Source organism: Lutra lutra, chromosome 4 (assembly GCF_902655055.1).
Source record: "Lutra lutra chromosome 4, mLutLut1.2, whole genome shotgun sequence".
NCBI classification, from domain to species: Eukaryota; Metazoa; Chordata; class Mammalia; order Carnivora; family Mustelidae; genus Lutra; species Lutra lutra.
Window position 1 is genome coordinate 128735742 of NC_062281.1, and position 20818 is coordinate 128756559.

Genomic DNA, 20818 nt, shown 5'->3' on the forward strand with positions numbered 1-20818 from the left:
AGATGCACTTCTCACATAACACTCATCAAACTGAATATAAGAAATTGCTCTGGCATTTCACTAAATTAAAATCTTGAAACCCTACAGGTACAATGTGCAAATTTAGAATTTATTAATACTTTAAATCAAATCATAGTTATTATTCAGTTTCATATAATGCAATTTATGCAATTCTTCTGTAAGTGCAAGAACACAATGAGATTTTAATCAGAATCTAGTGTTAGTCACTAAAACACATTTTGGAAGGTAACAACCACCACGACCACCCTCCAGAACTATCATTTAACAGTTAAAAGATAAAAATTATCCACCTGTGATACCCACGGAGTAAAGGAATTGTGGAAGAATGTCTCCTTACATACCAGAAAATGTTTCTAAACCTCGGATTTAGGCTACCCTTACTAGAAACTTACAGGAGATATTAAATGCTATTTTTTCATGGTTTGCTAAATGCCTAGATGGTTAAAACATGGATTTGTTAAAATATTTTGTCACAATTTTTCTTGATATATTTTATTTCATTACCATTAAAATATCTTTTTAAACATTTCTATTATTTTTATGGTTTCCTTTACCAATTAAAAAACTAAAATTCACACTAGAATATCAATACCCACGTTTAGTTAATCTCCCTTTATTTCCTGTTGATTACCTTATGCAAATCTATCTTCAGCATAACTGGTCAACCAGGAGAAAAAAGAAGTCAGCCTTCATACCATGGCACAGTTCTGACAAGCATCCTCTACTGACTTCCTTTTAAAACTGTTAATACATGGGAGGATCCTAATCTTTGCGATGATTTGGGGGCAGGGATTTTGAAACTGTGATTGTAGGTCAGGGGGAAGAACTACAAAAAAAGAGTCCTACTTGCATATTTTCCATATGGTAAATTCAATCAGATATAAGATTATAATAAAATGAGGAAAATTATCCATCTTTTTTTCTTTAATCACACAGTAAAAGTGGAAGCAGATGTTTTTAGGTGGGTGGGTAGGCATCAACTTTTGTTTTCAGTCTCAGAACATCAATTTTGATAAAGGCAAATCAGGTCAATCACTGATTTATCACCTAAAGAAGACACCGACAAAAACAGAAAACTCTGAGCAGAACTTAAAAAAGGAGGAAGAGAGACTCTCCCAACAAAAATGAGGAAAAAATAAAACAAATCTAAAGAGTGAAAATGGATCCCAAACAACAGGAGCCACTTAAATATGTGAACCAAATTTAATCCACATCAGTAATGATAATAGTAAGTATTTACTGTGAGCTTTCCACGTATGAAGCTCTATTAAACTCTGCTAAGTGTATCACACATTTTTTTCTCTATTATATGTAAGTAAGAATATGTTCAGATTACCACTGAAAAATCAGTACTAACTCTTGTATTACTACCATTATCATTCTTATATCTATGACAGGAATCTGAAACTGGTTAGGTTTCTAGCCCAGTTTACTGTGATCTTTATTATCATAAATGACAACTATTTATTCAAAAACATATTGAGAGTCTACTCTGAATTAATAACTGATGATAGGTGCTGATAGGTGCTTGTGGTTGTTGTTCAGCCTTGTCACCCATAATTAACCGGCTATAAAACCTAAAAGTTATTACTGGGTCTAAAGAATTGAAAAGCTATTGAGGAAATAATTGCATTATTCTTAATAATGAATAAGATGTAGCTAGGAAATTTTCTAGGTGCCAACAGAATAAATAAGTAAGTTCATGCTAACAAAAAGAGAAAGCCACAATAAATTGTAATGAATTACCAAAAAAGATCTTTGAGGGCATAGAAATTCCTAAAGCTTTCCAAAAAGGGACAAGACTTGTATCTAAGGAAACCTAAGAATATCAAATTAGTTTGTGAAAGAGCTGTTAAGAAGGTTAATAAAATGGCCCTCAACAAAGCCAAAAGTATTCTTTCACAAAATAAAAGATTTCTCTCTAACCAGATTTTAGTAACTGACTTTTGTAAGTCTTGATTACCTTAGAAGAAACTTCACACGAAATACAAATAAACCAAAAACCTACATTTTATAGCCTTAAATCCACATAATAAAATTTTTCATTTTAGTCAGCAGTTGAAGAAACATGAGTATCATTTAAAACATATATAGGTACATACTCAAGAATATTTCTAGGAACATCTGTAAAGGAAGCATAATTACTATTTTTTCACAAATATAACATTTAAAATATGCATATAAACTTGAAGCAATTTTTTTCGACCACTGGTATTATTTAGACATAATGCATGCACCTCAAAGTACAGGCAAGAAAATGGACTCATTCTTTGTCCTTGCTCTCAAGCAAGCTAATGGCAAGAATGAATGACGTTTTGAACTTGCGTTTGATTTCTAGCTCTCTTTCTACCCCACATTCAATTACCAAATTCTACCCCATCGTTACAAAAGTTTTCCCATCTATAGCCATTGCGTCACACCTGGACTGTCATCCACACCTTCTAAAGTTCTATTTCCTCCATTATTTCCCTGTTCTAGTTCACTGCTTACACCATCTTGAGAGTTAGCAATTAAATAATATAACACATTCTCAATCAAAAATATTAACAGCTTTTTATGGCCCAAATGTAAAGTCTAATTTTAGTGGAGTAGGCTCTTTATAATCAGGTCCCAAATTAACATCTCATTTTCATCTCCTTCCATTTTCTGTACGACTTATACCCTACATACACATTCTCCTGAAGGTACCATATTTCTTCGTTTTCCAGTGCCTTTACCTCTAACTTGTCCACCTCTCAAAAAGCCTGAACCTGCTAAAATCATCCTCTGCCTTCAAGTCTACCTCAATGGAGTCTCTTTTTTCCATACTTCTCATTTTGAATTAACCCCACCCTACATCCCGCAGACTTTACTCTTCATTTTGACATGTCCCTATAGTATGCCTTATATTATAATTATTTGTTGAAATATCTGTTTCTCTCACAAGATTATAAGTGCCATTTATAAAGCAGTCCTTACACAGCACATTTTTCTAGGCAAGACCTTAATAAATGGCTGTTGTCTCAAAATGAATAAAATTAAAGCCCAGAAGTTGATGGATAACTAGATGAAATGCACTTATAGATAAAACTGTTCTTGTAAAGGATAAAATACAATCAATACTGTAAAACACAGACTTTAAGACCAATTCAAGCAAATGCATACTTTTGGTCTGGCAATTTTGGCGAACTCAGTAGTAGGAGTTCTCACATTTTTAAAACCACATGTGCTGCCATAATAACCTCTGTGGCACTGCAGGAAACCAAAAATAACACCTTGAAAGTAAAATCCAAAGCATTATAAATACTGTGATTATTAAAGTAAATCCAAGCCCTCACCTGTCACTTATACACATGCAACATTATCAAGAATGACTGCTCTGAACTACAGAAGCATAAGGGACTTTAAGAGAATGTACCCACTTATGAAATACCAGACTTTTCAAAGGGTAATTTGGGTTTGACTTTTATTTTAATTGGACTCTTAAAAAATTTTTATATAGTAAGAAATCTCTAGTACTGTGAATCTTAATACGACTTAATTTAACCAATATTGGGAGTGAAAAGTAGGATAGTGGCAACAATTTAATCACTCTGGCTTGGTAAAACCCTCTGGCCTTGAGAAAACTATAAATTGCACAACATAGAAAGGTGACAAGGCCGCCAAAAATTAAGATTTACCTCATCAAATTTACCTTTATGATCTTAGAGGTAGCCTTATAAATGTCCCTATAAATGAAAAGTTGGCTTAAGGAGTTTTAATTAGACGAATATATAGTCTTGAATACAATTCCAAAGATGGAAAATCTGCCTTTCACCTAAACAGCTAAATATACCAAATGCACTATATTCTGAAAGATAAAAATGAAATTCTACAATATTTAGAACTAAGAGCAATTTTCAATTTTTTTAAATTGGTCATATTTACATACATTAAACCAAAAACTGCTATTCTAGATTATTCAGTTCTTTATCTGTTGCATAAAATCAATAAAACTCAAAGTCCATATAAAGAAAGCTTACTACTAGAGATAGGGAGCTTTTAATTTGTACTGAATTGTTCATTAAAATATTTTTCAACCTATTTACAAATTTTGCAATAATAAAAAAAAAACGGACTAAAGTCCTACTTTTAAAGCAGTTTCTACACCACCATGACAGGTGATTTCAAAACATTTTAACCTGGATGTTAAACACTTCAATTTCAACAACTTTTGATTGTATGTTAAAAATGATGTAAAATATTAAAGTTTTAATGAGTACTCAGCATTAAGAAGTCAATTTAATAAGTAAGGAATTAATTTTCAAATAGATAAGCAGAGCTTTATAAATTCTGAATGGTATAGTTGTGAATTCTGTCCAAAAGCTAACCTTTATAAGCAGTGTTAATGAAAATCTTAACTATTTAGTCAAAATTATATATTGTTTCCTGGAATCCTTCCTAAGATTTTTAGTTTAACTTTCTAACTACTTGAATTATTCCTCTGTGTTATATTTAGTTCCTTATCTAAACACCTACCCTTATAGAGGGTTTCTTAGGTTCTAACAGGAGAAAATTAATAGATACTTAGGTCTTAGATATAATGCAAAAATTTTTAAGTTTAGAGAACAGACAGCCTAATTTTCAGCCAAAAATGAGATCAAGACAAAGCTGAATCCTTGGCCACTAACATAAACATATATTTGCCTTACTATATTTTGGTTGAAGCAAATAAAAATAAAAATAAAGTACGATGGCAGGCCAATCAAAGACATCAATTCCCACACAAATCCTTCTTTATAGACAAACATTTTTTTTCTTTTAAGATCATTTTTTTGGGGCAGCTGGGTGGCTCAGTGGGTTAAAGCCTCTGCCTTCGGCTCAGGTCTTGATCTCAGAGTCCTGGGATCGAGCCCCGCATCAGGCTTTCTGCTCAGCAGAGAGCCTGCTTCCTCCTCTCTCTCTCTCTGCCTGCCTCTCTGCCTACTTGTGATCTTTGTCTGTCAAATAAATAAAGAAATAAAATCTTTAAAAAATAATAAAATCATCTTATTCATAACACAAATTAAAGAATGGCAAAATATATACATTCTTCAAACTGTCATTTAAGATGCTTCAATAATAATTTTCATTATTTTCTTTGAGAAAAAAGTACATGGACTGAAGTTTTTATTTGGTAGGTTGAACAACAATAAGCAAGTATTAAAATATCACTCATATATCATGACAAAAGATGGATTATCCGAACAAAGATTAAAAGAATATTTTACAGGAGTTAAATAATGCCAAAATGAAGGTATGTATGTGTGTATATACATATATACACATACACATTCAGTCATATGGAAACAATCTGAAGACCACCACCACGATTCCACATTAAATAAAAAACTTACACATTAATACTAATCACTAAATTTATACCTTGGTCTTTTTCAGAGGTAAAACAGCATGTTACTTGGGAAGTCAAATGAATAAAAATGTGATTTAATTTTTTAAAAAAAGAAATGAGACCCTTAGCCATCAATTCAGAAATGAATATCAAATTATTAAGGATGAAAACATTCTATCAGAGGAAATATCAAAAATATTATAAAGCAATACACAAAAAACAAAGAAGTGTTAAACATAAAAACATCAGAAAAGTGGCGCCTGGGTGGCTCAGTGGGTTAAAGCCTCTGCCTTCGGCTCAGGTCATGATCCCAGGGTCCTGGGATCGAGACCCACATCAGGCTCTCTGCTCAGCAGGGAGCCTGCTTTCTCCTCTCTCTCTGCCTGCCTCTCTGCTATTTGTGATCTCTGTCAAATAAATAAATAAAAATCTTAAAAAAAAAAAACAAAGTATTTAAAAAAATCAGAAAATACCAATTTTACAAATACACAGGAGTTGGTGATTTATTCTTCATAAACAGACAAAATCAATTTTAATAAAGTAAGCTAAAAAATTAAGCCTATATTTTATTTTCAATTAAACGTTAACATTGTGGTGATTTAATTGTAACTTTCTTGGTAATGTTCTTGATTTTCCCAGATTTAATAGGCACTACAGAGAATGAGATTATTAGTGTACATAATGTTCAAATACTTAAGCAATGGTTGTACTAAAGGCTATTCAATTTAGTATTGTTCTAAAGCGTTCTTATTCTAATTTTTTAAGAACACTCTTAAGCTATTAAAAATCAAATCTAAATTTTTTTTTTTTAAAAAGCCAACTCTGGAAAATGTGAATTCTGAGATACCTAAGATTTGTTCTTTAATTTTTTAATCATGTAATATTAGTGACTGAATAATAAATGCTTTGAAAAATATCTTTTCTCGTGTAATGAAACCAATTATAGGTTTCAGGCTGAAATGTCAAGGGAACTTTGCACTTAACATATCAGTAACACAATACAAGAATATTAGTAAAAAAACAACAGCCAAACAAATGGGAGATGTGAGAGAGTGACTACACTATTAAAATAGGCAAAGTATAAAAGTTATGTTTGACCATCAAGTTCATTATAATTTTATGTCACCATAATTTGACAAAATATTTTATAAGCACTAATCAACCCAAAATTCCAACAAAGAGGACAAAGAAAAGTGCTTTTAGAGTGTACTCTTAAATACCTTAACATATTGCAGCTGTTATCTGAGTCCCATGTAGCAAAGATCTAAAACAAAGATTTTCCTGAATGTAACTCAAATAATTTCAAAGGTCCAGGTACTTATTTTTGCATCTGCCAACAGCTACTACAGGCCAGTAATTACTACTAAGAGATAACAAAGCATCCCTTATGATGCTCTGACAAGTAATAAAATACTGGGCTAAGCTATTTCCTTGAACCTTCAGGCCTCTGATATGAGTAATAACAACTACTTTTCTGCTTTGACTGGTATTTGGTCAAAACAAAAATGCCTTTCAAATCAGTATTCTGAATTAAAGAGCATTGAATATAAACTAATTTTTAAAGAACATTACATATAACATTATATATTACATAAAAATAAAAATTCAATGAGTAAATGGCTTCCTTAGTTATGTCTCAAAAAGATTATTTAAATTTATATTAAAATTGTATTTGTATTAAAGTAAGAAAACCAATAAAATATGAGACAAGGTTATTCATGAATAGAGAGTATCAATATTTGTATTTTCAATTTCAGTTATATCCTTAGGTCTTGTGTTTATTCTATATATAGGTAATGCAATCATGTTTAAATTACTGGAGAAAAAGATATACTATTTCATAATTGATTCTTTTTAAAAATGAATAGAATTTTGATATTCTAAGATTTTAACATCTTCATTCTTTGGTGCAGCTTTGAATTAGCAATAACCTGTGAATGACACAGAATCATATTACATAAAATGTACATAATAAAAAGTAGTCTTTTAAAGCTCTGTTAGATTTCAACTTGATGAAATCTATGCTTTTGAAAAATTTAAAAGCAAAAAGGAACTAATATTATTTATCTATTATTATAATTAAAATGAAAGAGTCTTTAAATTTTAAATTAATTCTGTTAATAAGGCAATATAAAATATATTTTTCCAGCAGTTATTAAAACATGGAGATTCATAGTTTTGAATTCCAGACTCTTCATATAGGTACACATCAATTTTGAATAAATATTATTTAGGGTTTTTTTTACATGTTTTATTAACTTCCATTTAAAATGTTAACCTGTTAAACTATTTGAATTGGTTCAAAGAGAATAAAACATAGCAAGTTTTTTAATAGGAACTTCCACTTTTATAAGATGTATATTAAAAAAGATTATTTCAAGTAAACATTCATAACATACACTACTCTAATCTCGAGAATTATTCCTCATATTTTATTCTACTCATAATACAGCGTATTTTTTTTTAAAAGCCAATCGGCTTAAACAGATGTAGAAACAATTTAATACATACACATTCACTCAACATATATACAAATGACCAGAGGATATTATATCATAATTAAAATTTTTTATTATTCATTCAAGAATATTTGACTTTGTTAACTTACAAAGAATGTCAGTTATTTTAGATTGAAGAGCACTGCCAATTAACTTCCTTGTTATAACATCCCCAGTATAATACCAATAACTTTTACAATAACTTAATTAACTTGTCAACAAAACAGTTTTTTGCAATGGATTCAAATTTCACTACTTTAAAAAACACTCAGTAGTTAACCTCCAAATTTAAGACAAAACAAGTGGAACTTACCCTAGCTGTGCCTTTCCAATAACCTCAAAGAAGTTATGCACTCTGTGAGTTACTGTTCCTCACTTAACAATTTTCCTGGAATGAATTCTCTAGTAACCCTTACCTCTCTGTGAAGGGAGGTGTGATATTCGAGGGAAAAGGGTAATGAACTGTAATATCAGATTCTATTTTCCAGTGCTGATCATAGTTAGCATCAACAATGATAAGAAATCTTTTTTATCATATTATTTAAGACAATGAAGTTGGCAGTACAGGATGCCTATCAATAATTCTACCGAAAAGGAGCATTTGTATACTTTTGTAAAAACATACCATCATAATCCTATTGAAGTGTAATTGCTGTTGCTAATATTCTTACCCTGGTATGAAAATGCTCTGCATAAATGTAGCATAGACTTGTTAAGATAATACATGACCATGCTGAGAGGTTAATACTTATATAAAAGCCCATGCCAGTACCATAAATCTCTTTATTAGACAACAGTTTCCTTACTCAGAGGGTCATTCTGTGTTAACAGTAACAATCGGATTTTTCACATTAGTGAAGCTTAGCTAATAAAACAGTAAATCTACGACAATGAATTTCATTAAGAAACAAGGCCTCTTAAAATACAAAATAAGTTATTTTGACTTATCATATCATTCCCTGGTAAACTAAAGGAAAGAAAATGATCTATTATATCTCTTTTCAAGGATGCATTAAAGGATAAACTTTCTTTTTTTTTTTCCAACAAGCAAATTTCAGAATTTTTTTTATACTAAAATGTAAAAATAAAAACAAAAAGGTTCATTTTTAGTATAATTTTAGTATAATTTAATATAACATCTTACCCTAAATTTCCTGGCACAATTAAGCATATGATGTGACAAATTTTGCTAACTGAAAAGAACCAGATGCTCCTAAAAGCTTTTAACACTGATTACCAAAACACCTGATTGGAAAACTCTCAAATATTTCTGAGTATCTGGCTTACAATTTCTTAGAAATTTAGCCGACATAGTATTCATAAATATAATTCCATTTTTTAATTAAGTACTGCCTATCTTACCTGCATTCGTGTTTTTCCAAGTTACTCAGCAATTTTCTAAACCATTTAATATTAGATCTTTGCTGGTGGTTTCCCTGTTTTTAAGTGTCACTGCACTAATCAGTCCGTTATTGCAAGCAAAAGTCATTAATTCAAAGTGATCATTTTTGTTTTTAGAAAAGAGCATATGCAACTCATCTACTTTGATCTATTAATTAAATATAGAAGAATGTAATGTACTACTTATTGTTCAGTGATCACTTTATAATATTTCACATAATCTGGAAATTTTTCTAAAAAATCCGACCCCTCTTTTAACAATTATTCGATATTTAAACAAGACACAGTTCTAGTCATCCAGGGTGTTGGCTGATCATAAAAATAGCTAGCATCTCAAAATAAAACGGATTCATTATCATTACCTTTCAAGTTATTTTTACTAATTAAGGAAAGGTAAAAGGCACATTCGTAAGCTGTGAATATATGAAATGATAAATACTTGGACACGTAGTATATTGAATTTCACTATAATTTGGCTAATCCCAAATGCCTTATATTCCTTAGAACAATTTTTCTCAAAAAAAATTTAAAAATACATTAAAAAAACAATTTTCAAAAATGCAATTCCAATTGATATTGCCTTGATTATTTTATCTCATATACAAGCTCCCTCTGCAGGTAATAACGAGGGTTAGCAAAAATATCTGAAACATGTAGGCAGTTGCCTGGTAAAGATGCAGGTCACTATTGTATGAAAATACTATTATCTAGAGTCTCCTCCTTACCAATTATCTGATTAAAATAACTGCTTTTGAAAATTTGTGGTTCAACATGATTATTCTTGTCCTTCAGCCTGGTTAAGAATGTGGCTTGAGCAGGTAGAATATACAAACTTTTCAAAGTCACCCAAGAGCCACTCTTACAAAGTGTATTTCAAGGAAAAGAAAACATTACCTTGCTTACACAGCACCAGCCTGAAATGACAGACCACCCAAAACAAAGCTGTTCAACCTGTTTATCTGATGCATCTTCTGATCCCAAAGTACACAATCAAAGGTGGTATTTTAGGATCGACTTACGGTGAAAGATAAAAGATGAATTTCAAATAAATGCAGTAACTACCATATTTTCTTATTTAAAAAAATTCTGAAATGTAAACCTGGAAGTATTTACTTTTGAACAATAAATTTATTTTCACTAATTCAATACGAAAAGAAAAACTTATTTGATTTACAAAATGCCCTTTACCCCTCCATCATATTTTTTTCAGAATCAGTTTTAGATTTGTGTTTGCACACTCTCCTCACCGTATTCCTTTCTCTGTGTATACACAGATACAAGGTGCATCTCTGACAAGGGTACAGGGGAATAAAAGCCCAAGTTAAGAAATTTTCAAGGTCTTGGGGGCAATGTGTTACTAGAAATTATTACTGGGCAATTTGATGTCCCCCTGATATTTCCCTTCAAACATGTATGCACCACCTTATAGCATATAAGCAGTGACTAGAAATTTGAGGCATTCCATTTGACTCAGCTATAAATGAACTGACAGGCTTAGAAAGTGATTTTTTTTTTAAACTAAGATCTTTATTAAACACCTGTAAATCATAAAAGATTTGCTCACTTTCATGCTAAACATACAAAAATGTCATACAGAGATACCAGTTAAATTTTTCTACTTGAACAAAGAAAACAAGGTTAAGGGGAAAGGCAACTTGTAATAAGCAGCATTTGTAGTGAGTTTTTCACTTTAGAGAAAGATAAAATTTTGTTTCACTTATATTTTTAAATATTCAGGCTGCAGACCTAGTTTAAAACCAATGATAATATGAAAAGTGACTTCCATGAAGGCTGTGAGTATCACAGCATTCCCAGCGAAAAAACAAAGGTGGGAGAGACATCTCTATTGCTCATCTATAGAGCTATCCAGAGGAAGCAACCAATATTCCAATACTATCTTTCTCATGACATTCACGGAACTTTGAAAGGACAGAAACAGTTAACCATCCTTAATAAAAATGAAATGTCTAGACCATCAAATTTTAGTATAATTTTTATCTGTTGATGTATGAAATGAAATGAAACATTTCAGAATTAGATCTACCATTTTTAATGTAAGACAAGATACATAATGTGCTTCAATTCTTCATTTAATACATTAAAGCTTTGTCAAATTCTGTACAAATATGCATAATCACTGGGATACAGATGTATAAACTTACAACACCAAAATTAATGTTTCCCAAACTGTCTTGGACATTAACTGTAGGAAGACGAGGAATTTTAAGAATTAAAATACCATAAGCATCAGAAGATTAAGAACACAAAAATGAGTGGAGAAAATATTGTATAAAAACATGTGTTCTGTAAGTTCTAATCAATAACCACAGTAATAACCACTGAAAAAATGGTTGGCTTTTAAGGCAGAGGTATAAAATTTCTGTATGGAAAATGCCAGTGGAATAAAGAAATAATAATTCCAAATAGAAATAATTTGTCTCAAAGTACAGAAAAGGGAAATAATTTTCAACATGATTTTTTATGTAAATTGTAGTTGAGAACAATAAATATATCTACATAAAAGAGAAATATATCAACTAAAGACCTTTTCTAAAATTTTGTAATGATTCCCTCATTATAAGAACTGCTGTCACAGTATTCTATTTTAAGAATAAATGATTAAAATTAGAACTAACTTTATAAACAAACCAGAATTCTCTTTTGTTCTCTTTATCGACACTATTTACTGTACTCTACAAAAGAAAGCATTAGTCAAAAGCAAGGTCCCGAGCCCACCCTTAGCAGCCTAGAATAATTTTCTACAATAATTGGGGTTAGATTATTTTATCATCTAAATACAAGGCAACAATCTGTTTGAGGCATGGGCTGATGTAAAGTACCTACATAATGTTGCAAAGCATGGGTAGTACAAGCATTTTGTGATCCAAAAGTAGTAAATACCTTTGAGAACGAAACAGAGATTAACTAAGCCATATCATTTTCAAAATCAGTTTAAAAAGTCATTTCAATTGTAGATATTTTACATTTTAAACTTATATTTGCAAAAATTTTTAGTCAATTAAAGTCATAAATATTGATATATACAAAGGAACAGAATATAAATTCCATGCTTATGTATGTACATGTGTGTATATATTTATTTGATCAAGAAAGGAGCTAAAGAGTATTACTAATAATTGAAAGAGCAAAACTAACCCTTCTTTTATGAGGAACTTCATGGTGCATTTTTCATTGCTATAATGGCTAAAGATTTTATTACTCATCTAGAAATAGATTTATCCGGTTTTGTTCTAACAAAATAACAAGTCTTTGAACTGATCTAGGTCTAAAGTTAACCATCTTTTCAACTTCTTTCATCTGTCATGGTCAAGAACTAATAGTTCATTTTTATCTCTTTCTTTTTTCTAGTATCAGATTTATTAAAGCAACGACAACAACAACAAAAACCCACACATTTTTGAAGTTACTTAATGCATCTTGAACAAAATTAAGTCATTATTTAGGATGTTAACTTCTGCTTAACTTGCCTGCTTTTTAATATTTCTATTTTTATGAAGATATTGAATTTATCCTTACAAAACGTCTGCCAAAGTTTTTTTCTTCCTTAGCTTTAAGTAGGCTTCTTTTAAAGCAACTAATTTCAATACTGAAATTCAGAGATTAAGGTGTAATCCCTGTATGTGAATTTTAATGATTATAATGTACTCCTCACAGATTGGAAAAATCAATGACAAGACCAACAGGGGCCCGTTTTGCTCAGCATAGGTTTTCTTGTCAGGTAGTGATTAATGCTGTGCTCTGTAGAGGGAGACATTACATCCGGGCTAAAACAGACCTAAATTTTACCCTCAGGCAGAAATCTGATTTAAACATCTCTATTTAAAGTGACATTTGTCCTCCCTTTTCAACTGGTTTCCCCAGAAATTCCAGGAAGTTGACTTCATGACCTAAAAACAGCTGGGTGGCTGTGAGCAGCAGTTGTGGTCTGTTCTTGCACTTCGGTAAATCTGGGTGCCAGAATCAATCAAGGTGGTAATAAAACAGGTGCCCGGCTATCCGCTATGATGAATCCCATGTCACCTTATTGCTACAAGAATTTAAGACTTAAAATTCCTTATAACTCTAGAGTCAGTAGTAAAAATTTCTAAAATATGTTTCTGTTGTTGATAATAACCTAGCTATCTATACTGATGGGCTAGATCTCTTTTGATGCCTAAAATTACATCTGATATTTCACTACATTCATCTGAAATATCAGCAGATTACAAATACTATGAACCCAGAAAAGCAATTACAAAAAGCAAATCTCTAAAAAAATTAGAATATGCAAGTGGAAATGGCTTCTTGCATGAAATGTAACAGCTTCCAAAAAATGGGAAACGAAAAGAAAAAAAGTTGACATAGCAGAAGTCACCAAGTAAACAAGATATATGCATATTAAAACAGGCACAATATCCTTATAGTGTGAAACATGGTAGCTTTTGATATTATTAAGCAATTTAGACATTGCTGGCAAGGTCCTACTAACCAAGGTAATCTAATTTTTGTTGCTTTTCAACGTAAATTGATTTTTTTTTTCTTTTAGCCATTCTGGTAATTGAACAAATTTATACAACTGTGATGGGATTTTACTTACCACCACACAATGCATAAAATTCTCTATGAAGACAAACTACATTACTTCATAAAACTGCATTTTTGTTGTAATTAAACAAATTGTATTTAAACTTGCTCTGTGCTTCAAAACAATCAATAGTGTTTTGCTGTAAGCTGCACTTTACTTGCAGGTATTAAGTGCTAGGTTCCTTCACTTGATCTACCTTTTTTAAAGATAATTTTTATTGGCAATACATGGGAGGTTATTTTTTTCTTAAGAGATAACTTTTTAAAAATCATTGCATAAGAATATATTAGAAAATATCTGCAAATTATTGCTTACATTTAGTCTATCAGATAAGTGATGTAAAAAGATTTTTAAGTATTTTTTGTTTAAGACCTTTTATGACACAGTGATCCACTTAAAAAAATACCCACTTATGTCAAAACACCATTAAGAGATTTTCATTGTTTATAACATACATATAAGAAAATCTATAAAGTCAAAATGCCACACTGACATCCTGAATAAAATTTAGAAATTACAGACCTCCAGTTATATAGTTTCTCCTTTAAAAGTTATTCACACTTAGGTCAAGAAAAATGTCACCATTTCAGGATTCTAATTCCCTAATTCCAATCATTAACTATCTCTATATTAACCCATTTCTTAAGCGTTTTTCTTAAAGCATTAAAAAAAAATCACTACTTGACCAATCTTAAGTGGCAAAAAGATTTCAGAGAACAGTCTCAATTTTTCTGATAACATCAAGTCTAATTATAGTAATCGGGGTGATTAAATACTTTTCAACCTTTCAACCTTCAATCAAGAATTATTTGAAGAGATGAATATTTAGGTGGGGCTATAGACTAATTAGTGTTATGTAAGAGAGACGTTAACTAAGCTATGATTTTAATCTATCTTTAAAATAGAAATGTTTTAAACTTTCTTGAAAATAGTTACAAAACAGTTATCTATTTAGGTAATATGAACTGATATTTAAACAAATTACCTTAAGAACTGTTATGACCAAAACATAAATAGGATTTCAAGGTCTTTTCAGGACTAGGAGCTAAAGTTGTTATTTTTAACACTTGATCAAAACCATTAAATTTTTAGCTAAGTATTCTTGCAAATAATTTGATGAACATTTCTTCATAATCATGCACTTTATTTCTAGGATTTGTTAGTTTGAAAATAGTTCCACCTTAATTTTACAGGAACCTTTTCCACAGAAAAGCAGAGAGATGTTAAATGGTACCTCTCCAACACTCAAAATCAGATACAGAGGACATGAAGAGGCAAAGTGTACAGTCTTTGAGACTTTTCGTAAAAATAGCAATCCTGAATTCTCTAATCACTGAATTCTTCAAATTTCCAAGACTGTATTCCATTCCTAATCTAAATACAGTTAATCTGCACTCTTAAATATTAGCAATTGAGCAAGAGGTATGGATTCTTATTTAAACGAGAACAGATTTCTCTCAGGTAAGTACAGTGCGTATAAGGTATAGTGCATACCTAAATTGTAATGCTCTCTTCATCTCATACTACTTCTGTCAATAACTAAGCGTGATTTGAGTATTTATGCACAAAAGTTAGGTCCAATAAATATTTTGATAGAAAATACAGCAATAACATTTTATTACTATGGTGTACAGATTTCCAGTGACCTCTTGACCTTCCCAACTTCTCAATCTTAGCTCACATATTCCTATAGTATTTAAGACATTAAAATAATATGTCAGGTTTTTTGCTAAAACACAAAAAGCTTCAATAATGATCAAATAAAGATCCAACCTTAAGTAAACCTTGGTTTTAAAGCTCTCCTCTTGCTTATTTTAAGAAAGGAAACGCCCAGAAGCTTGGTGTTAACGTTTCTGCGGATTGTGAAAATTGCAGAAATAAAAACCCCAACTGCTTGTCTTAAATTAAGACCTGTAGTACTACTCCATGTGAGATCCGTATATTTAATATCAGTTTTTATAACATTTGGAAGTTTTGTTGTCTGCTTTGATGTTAGTCCATTAATAGAGCAGAATCAAAGCTTTAAAAAATTATATTTATTGGAAATTCTCAAATCAAAACCAGAAGTAATGTTTGTTGTACCTCACATTACTTAATATTCTGATTCTCCAGCTACCTGGTCCCAGAACTATCTGTATTTCTAAATTCATTTTTTTGTTGCCAACACATAGTAACCCACAATGATTGAAAATGGCAGCTGAAGTGCTTCTACAACACATTAATTTTTCTCTAAGTAGTCCAATTTTGTCATTGAAATGTTGAAAAATCTTTTCACTGCATTTTACACCTTCAGAGATTTGCTGAATTCAGGATCACCATCATATAAAATGAAGAACAATGTTTTCAAGGCAATTTTTAGATTATCACTAATAGCTCTAAAGGATAATGTTTTCTTTATAGCACTCTGCATTCAAAGCAGACTAGTTAACAGCAACTTAAGTGCAATAATAGCAATTACATCAATGTGGGCATTTTTACCTCAAAAGTACTTCTTAGATAACCGAAGGGACCAGATAAATAAACTATAATAAAATGATTTCAGGGGAATGATATACAATAGGAATGCCACTAAAAAAATCTCTTAATCTAAATAAAGTATCTTATTAAATGAAAAACTAAAAATGTTAGGCAATTAATGTAATGATATTTATCCCTCCAAAACTGAGTTAAGTTTCAATATTAGAATAAAATCAAGGAATTCCGAACATTAGTTTATTTAAAAAAAAAAAAAAAAGAAAAGAAGTCCTCTTCTAATGAAAGAATATAAGCTCCTGTTCAAAATCAACTAACCATCAAAGGTAAAACTATAAAAAATATAGGTTCCAAAATCTTCTCTGAGGTTCTTTTTCATCTTAAAACTAGGTTTTAGGAAATCTTAAGCTAAATAAATAAAACAAACACTTCCCCAGAAGTTGATGAAAAAAGTTCTCCCTTGACCCATCTGCTTGCCATGAAATGACCCAAATGACCCAAGTACTTGTTCTTATTTCTCCACTAATGGATATTGAGTTGTTAAAAGAAATTCAAAGAACTTATCTCTCTGCAAATGTAAAAAAAAAGCATGAACAAATATGCTATAAATACTAGGAAAAATAAACCAATTGTAAGCTGAATTCTCCAGTTTACGGTGTTTAGAAGATACAAAACTTTTGAGACAAAATAATCAATATTCAGAAAGAATTACTACTAAATAGAATTCACAAGTAATCTGAGTATCACCTAGAACCCTTTTTCAAATTTACACCTACAAAAGTTACATTAACAAAGTTCATGCTGAGTTTTTAATATTCAAACCCTCCTTTGATTTTCCCCCCTTAATTTAGCAAGTGTATTAAAAATAAGTTTCCTAGGTGTAAAAATGAGTGTCCCTTTATCACAAGATTTCTATTGTTTTATACTCTAATTAAAAGTCTTCCCTACCCATTTTAATAATATAACAAAGTGTAGGCCCTAGAAAAGTATTAAGTTGGAAGGAAAAGCTTTCTCACTCTCTTCCACTGAAGGGACCCCAAAAGACAGGCAACAGTGACTATCATAAAATAAAAGGTCACCCTTTTTCTAGGAACAAACCATTTATCAATAGAAAATAATTGTCTTGCCATTTGCAAGGGCTCCACAGCAATAGACAATGTTTTTTGCTCACATAATTACAAAACATTGAAAGTTCAGAAACACAGCCTGAATCCACCTCCCTATTTTTACCCTTTACAATTCTCATTGCCCTTTGGGCCTCTGCTTGGAAGCAAATGGAAGACAGGCTGAAGTTTTCTCAATTGAGCTGAAGCTAAGAAACCTTTGATATGCTAATAGTCCCCTTCAAACGGTAAGAATTCACACTTGCATTAATTCAAACAATTTGTGCAGAATGATGTGAAATGGCACCTCTTTTAGAGGCAAGCAACAAAAGGAGAGAATCGGAATGTCTGAAGGAACTGAACAACAGAACATTTGTTCTGCAGTATTCTCTCTATCATGCATAAATTTCCTGGAGGGCGGAGGGAGGGACAACAAAAAGTTCCACAACACACCTGAACAGAAGTAGATTTTCTTATATAACGTTTTCCAAATATCAGAAACATACTAAATTTAAAGTTACGGAGTTACCTTTAGTTACCTCTTAGGTCAAGAGTCCCATAACAACTTTTCTAAAGTACTTACTAAACACACTACACAAACTATTCTATTTTTTCTGCTGTGGACGCACATTGCCTCCTTAGTACCCAATTTTTAAGGTTTGCCCAAGATCTAACTTGATTTAGTAAGAGACATCCCGACAGGAAATTATTTACCAAACGGATGTGACTTTTCTTCATTGTGCAACTCGAGTTGAGCAAAGAGCAAACTCGGTGGGGCCCGTTCCAGATACAAACACTGACAGGGAAATGAATGAAACAGCGTCCGTTAAATCTACGCCTCTGGAAAGGGGACGAGACAAGTACACATACTGTAAAGGCTGCAGAAGAAAATTTAAGAATTGGGGCGGGGGCAGGGAGGAGAGTGCCTTAGAACCGGGCCTTTTGTAACGGGAACCAGATGGTGGGTGGCTGCGGCTCAGACGCTCCCAGGCTGCTTGGAGGAGCTGCTAACCAGCCTGACACCTTTCAAGAAACAGGAGGAAAACATTTCCTCGGTCTGAATCCGAGACAACACAGTTTGCATCAGGAAGAACGGAATGAGAGGGCCCGGGAAGCGGGGGAATGATGAGGGGGGAGGAGTCCGTAAAAGACGAGGAAAGAAGACTTTTTTTCCCCCTCCAACTACGTTTTTAAAGGACGGAATGAAGAGAAGATAAATATATACAGAGGAGACAGAGAAAGAGAGAGAGAGAGATTGAGAAAAAAGCATATATATATATATGGCATACGTTCCTTAGCCTCCGATCAGCGACACTTTGGGCACAACGTAAAGCTTCCAGCGATTTCCCCTACCCTAAGCCCCGTAGTTTGGCGAAAGGAACAAACTTTACTGATCCCAAGTGAAGGAGTCCTGCAAGCGTGCCTCCCCACTGCTACGACGCTTTTGTCGCTTCACCCGCCCTCGCCTTCCTACCGGGGGGTCGGCTCGCCCCAGCCAATCAAGGAGCCTACGCTCGTTTAGCCCGGGGGTCTCGCCTTTCCTCGCGCTCCTCCCACGACTTTTCCTCCCCGTGGATCCTCACCCGGCACCCCCATCCTACAAACCAGACTTCCCAAGGTTCCCAGCCCCACAGCCACCCCAGGAGCCCACGGCTGGTAACTTCTGCAGGCCCAGCGCGGCCCGCTGCTGCCCTCTCACTGCGGGTCGGGGAGGCTCTCTGCCCTCCCCAGGGCCCGCCGGGTGCCGGGTTCCGCCGCCAGCCCGCCCCGTGGGGCCGCCCCTAATCGTTGCCAGCCCCCGCGCCGGCCTGGCCACATCTGGCTGCGCTTTGCTGTCATCCTTGCCACTCCACACCACCTAACCACCGACAAGAAAAAACAACAACCCGCAACAACTCACCCAAGCCCCCCGCCCCCCACCAAACCGCCCACTTCCCCCGAACTCGCTCCCGGAGTCCGGCCTCCCTGCTCCACTTACAGCCCGGGACAGGTCTGCAGAGGGGGGCGGGAGGGGCCCCGCACCCCAAGCAGAGCGGTCCCACGGAGGGCGCGCCTCACATCCCCCTCCCCAGACGGGCTGTAAAAGGGAGAGCGGCACCTTCCGACCCAAGCTTTCAGAAAATCAAAAAACGCTAACCCAATCGTGCTCCCCCACGCCCCCTGCAAACAGACTGATGCCTAGAGAGCGTTACAACAGCTCCCCGAGAAAAGGAGAAGCTGGCTGGACGGGACTGGAGTTCTGCGTATCGATTTCTGAGCAGAGGAGGTAGGGGGGGAGGGGGCGCAGCAAGAGCCAGCGCGGGTCTCTCCCTCCGCCGGGCCGAACATAAACAAACAGGCGAGCCCCAACTCACCCGCGGCTCCCTCCACCTCCAGCATCCACCCCCGGGCAGGAGGCGCAAAGCAAACAGGTCTCCGAAGCCCAGCACAGAGGCACATTGTTCGCTCCTGCGGATCTTACCTCGGTCTGCGAGCGCGCCCCGGGGGCGGGCCGTCTGGCGCGGGGGCCGCGCGGGGAGAGGAGCAGAGGGCAGCGGCGACCCGGGCCGGTGAGGGCCGAGGCCGGCCGCACGCGGGTCGCCGGCCGCCGAGTCCGCGCCGCGGCTTGCCGGCGGGACACGGCGCCGCTGCTCGGCGCGTCCTCCTGCTCGGCCGCCGCCGCCGCCGCCTCCTCCAGCCAAGCAGCCAGCGCCGGGCGGCTCCTGGGGTTAGGTCAACATTTTCCCGCAGTTTCCCACACGCCGCTTCGGAGAGGGGTCTTTTATACACGCGCGCACACCCCCAGACCTCACGCTCCCTTAGAAAAATCAAAATTTCGGGAATCAGAGCGAAAGGGGTGGCGGAGGTAAAAGCCCGACAGAGGTGCGCAGACTTGGGAGTCCCCTCGGAGCGGCGGCCGCGGGAGGGGCGGGCAGACGCCGGCGGCGCGAGGCCAACTCAGTTTGTCAGGCGAAGCCCCTCAGCCGGCGGTCTGCGCCGGCCGGACTGGCATCCCTCGCGCCGACCCTGCGGCCTGGGGCGGGAGACAGCGGCGGCCCCTCCTCACATTTCGGGGCTCCAGGCCGAGGCTGAGCGGTGGCCGCTGCCCCAAGGAAGGCTGAAGGCGAGGACTCTGGCTCGGGGAAGCTGGGAGGTGCACGGAAGAGCCACGCCACGCACAGCTACGGAGGGGAGATGCCCCCCAACAATCCCAAGGAATTCTCCGGTAAGCTCCCGATTTCGCTCCGGCACCTCTGCGAGTGTGTGTGTGTGAGCGGAGAGAGAGTGAGAGGGAGAGAGAGAGGGAGAGAGGGAGAGAGATGGGGGAGTGCGAAGTCCTGACACAGACTCTCGGCGAGGTCTGAACTGGAGTCACCTCCAGCCTCCTCCTCCCCAAATCCCCACCTAC

At 35.1% G+C, this 20818-nt stretch overlaps 2 protein-coding genes across 17 annotated transcripts in view; one reads left to right on the forward strand and one right to left on the reverse strand.

Annotated features, from left to right (window-relative positions):
* The window catches only part of ADGRL2 (adhesion G protein-coupled receptor L2), a 388797-nt gene that overhangs the window by 171868 nt on the left and 196111 nt on the right, over positions 1-20818 (reverse strand). For 11 of the 16 annotated variants that reach the window (XM_047725550.1, XM_047725547.1, XM_047725548.1 and 8 more), the window contains exon 1: positions 19892-20021. The exons of 4 other annotated variants lie outside the window; for them this stretch is intronic. The gene's annotated coding sequence lies outside the window, so the exon portion shown is untranslated. Of the gene's footprint in view, positions 1-19784; positions 19805-19891; positions 20022-20818 lie in introns of those variants that run through there. One more of the 16 variants, XM_047725546.1, reaches the window with a different exon arrangement.
* LOC125097376 (translation initiation factor IF-2-like) overlaps positions 18238-20818 on the forward strand; it is a 69702-nt gene continuing 67121 nt past the window's right edge. The window contains exons 1-3 of the mRNA XM_047724927.1: positions 18238-18301; positions 18832-19251; positions 19692-20635. Of these exons, the coding sequence (XP_047580883.1) occupies positions 18238-18301; positions 18832-19251; positions 19692-20635 (1428 nt within the window). The remainder of the gene's footprint in view (positions 18302-18831; positions 19252-19691; positions 20636-20818) is intronic.